Source organism: Saccopteryx bilineata, unplaced genomic scaffold (genome assembly GCF_036850765.1).
Source record: "Saccopteryx bilineata isolate mSacBil1 unplaced genomic scaffold, mSacBil1_pri_phased_curated manual_scaffold_110, whole genome shotgun sequence".
Taxonomy (NCBI): Eukaryota; Metazoa; Chordata; class Mammalia; order Chiroptera; family Emballonuridae; genus Saccopteryx; species Saccopteryx bilineata.
Window position 1 is genome coordinate 49,273 of NW_027095527.1, and position 8,372 is coordinate 57,644.

Sequence of the window (8,372 nt, forward strand, 5' to 3'; positions counted from 1 at the left end):
AAGGTGTCTACAAAAACTAAGAGATACCTTAGTCCATACTTGGCAGATTTTACCTCAGTGAAGTCTACTTCCCAATATTGGCCTGGTCTGGTGCCTCGGAGACGGGTTTCTATGGTTCCTTTGGCTGGGTAGGCATTTACCATCTGGCAGGCCTTACAAGCTTTGACTACTTCCTTTGCCATTTGCCTCTTCTTGGGGTGGTCAATGTTTTATCATCCTGAAGCAGTTGTACCAGTTTGTCAGTTCCAAGGTGGGTGAGATGGTGGGCCATCTGGAGAAATGTCCGAGCATCCTCAGGTTCCTTTAAGTGGGTCAGGGTGGAAGATGGCTCTGCTTCTATAGTGAGGATGTTGCAGGCAGTCCTCATGGCTACCGCTCGAGCCTCCTCCTCTGCCTTCCTGTTGCCTTTGGCTACTGGATCTTGCCCTTTCTGGTGCCCAGAACAATGGACAATGGCCAGCTCCCATGGGAGCATGACAGCATCTAAGAGGGCTAGGATTTCTTGTTTGTGCTTAATGTCTTTACCTGCTGATGTGAGCAGGCCCCTTTCTTTATAAATTGCCCCATGCACATGTGCAGTGGCAAATGCATACCTGCTGTCCATGTAGACGGTGGCCCGCTTACCACTAGCCAGTTCTAAGGCCTTTGTTAGAGCTATTAGTTCTGCCTTTTGGGCTGAGGTTCCTGGGGCAAGTCTCTCTGACCAGATTACTTTTTCCTTGTCTACCACGACAGCCCCAGCTCTGTGTTCTCCTTCATACAGAAAACTGCTTCCCTCAGTGTATCAAATTAAGTCAGATTGTGGCAATGGTGTGTCCCATAACTCTTTCCGGATCCCAGCCTCCTCGGCTAGGATATCCCTGCACTGATGGTGGACAGTTTTCCCCTCTTTCCTGGGTAGCAGGGTGGCTGGGTTCAAAACAGTTGGAGAGCCAAAGGTGATCCTGTCTTTATCTAACAGGAGGCTTTGGTAATGAGTAATGCGGGCATTGGTTAGCCAGAGGTCTGGAGGTTATCTTATTATGCTTTCCAGGGCATGGGGGGCGACAACAGTCAATTTTTGGCCCAGAGTCAGTTTGTCGGCATCTTTGACCAGGAGGGCCACAGCGGCGATCACCCGTAGGCATCCCGGCCACCCTTTTGCAACTGCGTCCAACCTCTTAGAGAGAAAAGCCACCGGCCATTTCCAGGGTCCCAAAGACTGAGTCAATACTCCTTTAGCTATTCCTTCCTTCTCATCTACATAGAGAGTGAATGGCTTTTCTGTGTTGGGAAGTGCTAAGGCCAGGGCTGACAACAGTGCCCTCTTGATTTGGTCAAAGGCCTTTTGCTGTTCATCTCCCCAGGTATACTCAGTTCCATCCTTTAACAAGGGGTACAGAGGGGCGGCTAGTGTGGCAAAGCCGGGTATCCATAGTCTGCAAAAACCTGCTGTGCCCAAGAACTCCCTGAGTCCCTTCCAATTTTTCGGAGGCGGGATTTGAGTAACAGTCTTTTTCCTGGCCTCAGTTAGCCATCTCTTACCATCTCGGAGAGAGTAGCCCAGAAAGGTGACTTTGGGTTGGCAGATCTGGGCCTTTTTGGTGGATGCCTGGTATCCCTGTTTGGCCACTTCGACAAGCAGTTTCTCAGTTCCCTGTTCGCACTGCTCTATGGTGGCGGCTGCAAGTAACAGATCATCAACATACTGCAACAGAGTTACCTCAGGGGTGGAGGCTCGGTAGGCACTCAAGTCCTGGTGCAGCACTTCGTCAAAGATGGTGGGAGAGTTTTTGAAGCCCTGGGGTAGCCGCGTCCAGGTGAGCTGTCCGCTGAGTCCATTCTCAGGGTCAGTCCATTCAAAAGCAATCAGGGGTTGGCTGTCCTCATGCAGGCGCAAGCAGAAGAAGGCATCTTTCAGGTCCAGTACTGTATACCACTTCCTGTCAGGACTGAGGGTACTGAGGAGGTTGTAAGGGTTTGGGACCGTTGGATGTATGTCCATTACCCGACTGTTAACCTCTCTCAAATCCTGGACTGGTCTATAGTCCCCTGTCCCTGGTTTCTTCACTGGTAGCAGGGGGGTGTTCCACCCTGATTGACAAGGCCTCAGGATCCCTTGTCCTAGCAGCCTCTGGATGTGAGGTCTAATGCCTTCCCGGGCCTCTTTACTCATGTAGTATTGTTTGACCCTTATGGGGGTGGCAGAGGGTTTTAAGTATACTACCACCGGAGGCCTTTGTACTGCCAATCCTGGCCCTGCCATTTCTGCCCAGGCCTCTGGGAAGCTCTGAAGCCACCTGTCTTCTGTTGAATGGGGTCCGGGGGCAGGGGTCTCATACAGTTTATACTCATCTTCAGCAGACAAGGTCAGCATGGTCACAACAGGCTGACTGACAAGAGGGTTACTGAATCTTACTTCTGGTCTCTGAGGTTTGAAATCAATACTCGCCCCCAACTTGGTAAGCAAATCCATCCCCAGCAGTGGGGCAGGGCATTCTGGTATGACCAGAAAGGAGTGCTGTACTTTTCCCCTCCCCAGGTCCATTGTCCTTTTAGTTGTCCATGACCTATGCTGGCATCCATTTGCCCCCTGGACCAAGGATTTTTTATTTGAGAGGGGACCCAGCGGACTCTGCAGGGTGGAGTAAATCGCTCCAGTATCTACCTTATAGTCGATTGGTGTCCCCTCTACATTGAATGTTACCCTGACTTCGGGGAGAAGGTCTGAACCCTGACGCCCCTAATCTCCTAGGGCAAAGATTTCCTCCGTCTTCTTTTTCTTCTTCTTAGGGCAATCCCTGACCCAGTGTCCTTCTTCTTTACAGTAGGCACACTGGTTAGGTCCTAATTTTGGTTTTTGGTTTGGGCCCGAGGTACTATGCTTTTCTCTTCTATCTTGTTTCCCTACTACGGTAGCCAAAATCTTCGTTAACTCTTTATTTCTCTGTTTATCACACTTATTTTCCTGCTTCTCACATTCTTTTTCTTTTTTTTTCTCACGTTCTTTTTCTAATCTTTGCTCCTTTTCCTCTGCTGTCTCTCTTTTATAGTATACCTTATCAGCTTCCTTGACTAAATCTCTCAGAGCCATGTCCTGTAACCCATCCATTCTCTGGAGTTTCCTCTGAATATCAGTATCTGACTGTCCTATAAAAGCCATAGCCAGTGCCCCTCTCTGTTCTTCAGACTCAGGTTTGAAAGGGGTGTTCCACCTATAGGCTTCTATTAGTCTCTCTAGGAATCTGGATGGGGATTCCTCTGGCCCTTGAATTACTTCTCTTACCTTAGCCAAATTAGTGGGGCATCTCGCTGCTGGTCGGAGACCCATCATCAGAGTCTGGTGATAGAGTAAGAGTCGCTGCCTACCTTCAGGCATATTAGGGTCCCAGTTAGGCCGCCTCAGGGGAAAAGCCTCATCTATAAGGTTGGGGAGTTGAGTAGGACGACCATCAGGTCCAGGAACCAATTTCCTGGCCTTGAGGAGAATTCGATCTCTTTCTTCTGAGGTGAAGAGGATACCTAAAAGCTGCTGGCAGTCATCCCAAGTGGGCTTATGGGAAAACATAAGAGACTCGAGAAGGTCAGTAAGTTTGACAAGGTCCTCTGAAAAAGGCGGATTATTGTTTTTCCAATTGTATAGATCTGAGGAGGAGAAGGGCCAATACTGAAGCACCGACATGTTTCCCCCTTGACCGTCAGGGACAGGGGGTCCAAAAGGTCAAAGGGGCAGGGTGACGGCCACGTCATCTGGGTTTTGTGCTCTCCAGCTCCGGGTACCTTGGGCTGGACCCTCTCCTGATGGTCCCTGTTTGTCCTGATGTGGGTCCCCAAGGTGGGGACCTGCAGCGCTGGCAGGGACATCCCTGGTATAGGGAGGCGGGAGTCCCGAATCAAAAAGAATAAGGTCAGTTTGAGATTCAGGGAGAACAGAGGAGGGAAGGGGGGATACAGGGATGAAGCAGGTGCCATTGGCTCCGGAAGTTTGAGTGGAAGCATAGAGCAGATGTCTGGATGAGTTAGAGCAGGTCTGGGAGGGCCCAGAGTGGTGGAGAGGGTTATTGGATGGGAGGGTGTAGGGGGAGGAAGGAAAGGTCAGACCCAAGGAGGAGGGTCGTCGGCCAGGTCTTCCCAAACCCAAATATAAGGCTGTTGATCCGGATGGCCATGAGGTCCTGGATTGAAGACAACTGCTTTAACTGCCTTTATGGTGTCCTTGTGAAAGGTTCCAGTGGTCGTCCAACCTACTCTGAAGTGGGCCACTTGGAGGCACAGAAAGTCTGCCACTTGCACTTTTTAACAAGAAGAGACAAAGTATGGGCTCGGGCATCCACATCAGACCAATGAGACAATGTCAGGGACAATGAGGTAGAAGGACCTTGTCCCATTTTAATTTCAAAGAGAAAGAAAGACAGAAAAAAAGTCACAAAGAAAACACTGACAAAAACAGACAGACAAAGCCGGCTATGCCGTGATCGGCAAAATGAAACTAAAAATAAGTCTAGTGGTCCGGACCAACAAGCTCGGTTGGAAACTGGCAACAAATCTACAGATTCTGTCTGAGACAGCAGATGGACTTCCAAGCATCCTTGGTCGTCCTCACACTCCAGGGCATCTCCCGGAGTCGTGGCCTGTGACCCCCTGACACGTCTGTCAGTCACAGCCAGGAGGGACTCACGTCCCTGCCTGACAGCCACCTCCAGTTTCACTCACCAAGCTTCAGGCGTGCGTCTCGTGGTCTGCGAGGAAGCGGCATCTCGGTGGAACCTCCAAATGTTGACCGAGGGCGCACCACTAAGACTCTAGACTCAAGTGTGTGGGTAAAACAGAAGAAAAAAATGTTTATTACACTCACAAGCGGGCTCAAGGCAAGGAGGTAGCCAAGAGCCCTGAACAATCTTCAGCAAGCAAGTTTTATACATTATTTCAGGGAGGGGAGGAGACACCCAGGAATTCAGGAGTCATGAGATAGGGAAGTTGCAACGGCTCTCAGGGTGATTGCCCCAGGTACTTGCGGAAGAGCAAGCACCTATGATTACATTGGGGCGAGGCGGGCTAGTTCCTGTTCTGCAAGCCAAGATTAGCCAAGCAAAGGACAGATGAAATTTTCTATTTTTACTGTTACACTAGCTCTAAGCAAATTTCTCAGTGGTTTATGGTAGGGAGTGGTCAATTCCTGCTTTCTTTAATTTTAGTCAAAAGTTCAAGCAGAATTTTTCCACTCATGGTTACAATATGACCATGTATAATTTATTTTCTCATACCCCAAAACAGAAAGAATATAGACTAGTTACAAATAGCAAAATAACTTTGAAGGTCCTACCTTCTCCACTGGAGTTCTACATCTTCAAAGTCACAATTCAGCAAAGCCTCAAATCCACTCTACCTACTTCTAGTCCAAAACAAAATAGCGAAAGCAATAGTTCATAGAAAAACAAGAAAATTCAGTAAAGCAAAAAGAGTTGCTTTACCTACCTTCTCAAGTTCTCTGCCAAATTATCCAAATTGTTGAATTTGGGAACCAAGAGGCATCTACAGTAGAACTATCCAGACCCCACAGGAAGACCAGGAGCCCTGAAAACACTTCAGGTGGCACCTCTCTTTGAGATTCCAGCAGTACCAGGCAGCCTCCTGGAAAGACCAGCCAATTAAAGGTGCCTCTACCAGGTGATGTGAAACAGCATTGGCCTTGCATGGGAGCCAAATGTTATAAAGTACCCAATCCACAATTCCGCGGGTTTTCATAGAGACACCACATCCAGATAAAATTTGAGGAGTTTTATTAAAGGAGAAAATTTCTTAAATATGTCGGCCACATATAGCTTACATGGGGCAGCAGTCCCAAATTGTGAGCATCTATAATATTATAGGGGCTGGTTATATATCCTTAATTATACATGGGCAGGGGAAAAGCCTGACATTTTGGCATAATCTTACAACCTTTGTTTTCTCCTATACAGGTTTGGGAAAAGGATGAGGGAGGGAATGGGACACAATTCATTAGTAAGTTTATAACATCTGTCTATAAAATTCATAAAAAGACACTTCTATACATTAAAACTTACAAGGCAACACAATGGTAAAAATGTCACTTTACATATTAAAAGCATCCCTATATTTTCTAGTGTTCATTTGCTATTTTTTTGTTCAAAGATATATACATTAACTACATGCTTTAGGAGGGGAGAGGTAGTTTCCATGGGGACAAATGCCTATAAATGATCCATTAATATAAGTAAAGGTTTAAATTAATTTTTCTCTTTCTACACCTGGCTAGCTATTCACTTGTTTCTCTATACATGTTCAGGAAGTTCAGAGACTCCAAATCTCCTCCCCTCTGCATTTACAATACACTGCTATCAGCCATCCTGGTATGATGCTAATCACACAAGTACAAAGATTATTTACAAAATCTCTCTGCATGCCTAGGTCAAATTAATAAAAATTTCTTTAAGCTTCCTAAAGTATTAATATTAATTCTGTAGCTTTTGGTACCTTGCAACATTTTCTCCTGTGTGTATGGGCATGAGAACTGCCAAGCCTCTTACTTGTAAGACCAGAAACTGAAGTCTTGCATTAGTCGCCTTTTATCTCTTGGCTTCTTGTTTCCTATTTGTAAAATAAAAGGATCAGGTCACTTTGTGGTGCCAAAATTCTCCTCTAGCTCCAGCATTCTGTTCATTCCATAAGCACAGACTTGTATGAATGACAGTGCCAATTTATGATATTTGCTATCATTATACAGGTAGACCTGCAGGTGGACAAAGAGAGGTACAGTTTTTTTGAGTCCTCCCTTGGTTACATTTACTAAATCCAAAAATTTCAGGAGTCCAAGAAATTCAACTTTGTGGAGCTAGTAAGTTCCATGTATTCTTTAATGCTCTAAAAATATTTTCCAAATGCTTGGTAAATGTGGAGAACTTTGACTGTAAACCTGGGATTTCAAAGTATGTAAATATGCATAATTTTGATGAATCTCTCTCTTTCCTCCCCCATTTTTTTCTCTCTAGCTATTTGTTTTCCTCTTTATTTTTTTCTCTCTTCCTCTTTCCCTCCCTGGATCTCTCTATCACCCTTCTTTTCATCTTGTTTTTCTTCTTTCCTTCCTGCCATGCTTTCATAAAGCCTTTGAAAGTGCCCATCATATACCAGGCACTGTGCTAGGAATTCATATTCCTGCACTCAATGACTTCCCATTCTACTATTTTTACTTCTGTCTTTTTAACTTTTTTAATTTAAATCTCTTTAATTTATTATAAAATATGATTTGACAACTATATTAAATTTTAACAACTTTTTTATTATAAAGATATATTTTTTTTCAGAAATGCTAGAAAAAATTATAAAAAAAACAAATTTCCCAAATAGAGATAATTACTGTTAATACTACATTTTTATCCCATAGTCTCTGTGTACCTATTATATTTCTTTATCTATATGTACAGAGGTAGAATGGGTGTGTGTACATCTGTGTGCATAGATGTGCATTGCACATGAGCATATCTCTCTGTGTCAATGTGTGTCTGTTATTTGTGTATATCTGTATGTGTATACTAATAGATACATGAATTACAACTGCTCTTTTGCTGTTCCACTTGGCTGCCTGACCCCATGCTAAATTACCGGACAGTTGCCTCTGGGACAAAGGAATTCCTGGAAGCTGCTCAATCACCCCAAAAAGGAGTATTCCAAAAAGCCCAACATACCAGCACACCCTTGCTCGAGGCTATTCCCAAACCTAGAAAGTTTTACCTCAGTCTGTTTCAGGGGCCCTTCTTCCTGGAGAAGTGCTCTGGCAGGTCTTTCTCCTCTAATAAAGCCTGCTCATCTGGTGTTCGAGTGCTGTCTCATTCTTACATATACAAATGACTTTTTATTCACTTATCCAATAAATACTTATTGTACTTTTGTTATGTGCTGGGCACTGTGCTCGACACTGGTTGTCTATAGTGAATGAGACAGACACACTTTCTGTCTTTATGAATACTATGCTGTCATAAGGTAGACAGAGGGAATAAAAATATACATAAATAATATAATTATCAGTTGTGACAAAAACTGGATTTGACAGTGCAATGTCTTTGGTTTCAGTTTAGATTGATGGTGGCAAGGTCCAATATCTCAGCTTCTTGGAAGGCTGAGCTGAGGCCAAAGTCTCAGTCCTTTAGCAATGCGTGTTCTCATCTAGCTATAAAACTGAGAAAATTTACAAGTGACAAAACAAATACCTGGGAGGTGTTCAGTGACCAAAAGAATCTAGCTTGTAAGTGGTGACCCTGGCTCGGATAACTTCTGGAAGCCCCTAGGTTAGGGGGTCTCTCAGTCTGAAGTGCTAACATGGCACAAGAAAAAGTGCACATTAGAAAAGAGGCAACTTTGTGCTAAACTATTAG

The 8,372-nt window shown here is 44.9% G+C and overlaps 1 protein-coding gene across 1 annotated transcript; it reads right to left on the reverse strand.

Moving 5' to 3' along the window:
* Nucleotides 1–500: 500 nt before the first annotated feature.
* On the reverse strand, nucleotides 501–4,590 carry LOC136318389 (uncharacterized). Its single transcript, XM_066250710.1, is given in 3 exon segments — nucleotides 501–3,830; nucleotides 3,911–4,235; nucleotides 4,238–4,590. Coding segments are annotated over 3 exon segments (3,273 nt in total). The 5' UTR covers nucleotides 4,368–4,590; the 3' UTR covers nucleotides 501–1,012.
* Nucleotides 4,591–8,372: the final 3,782 nt, after the last annotated feature.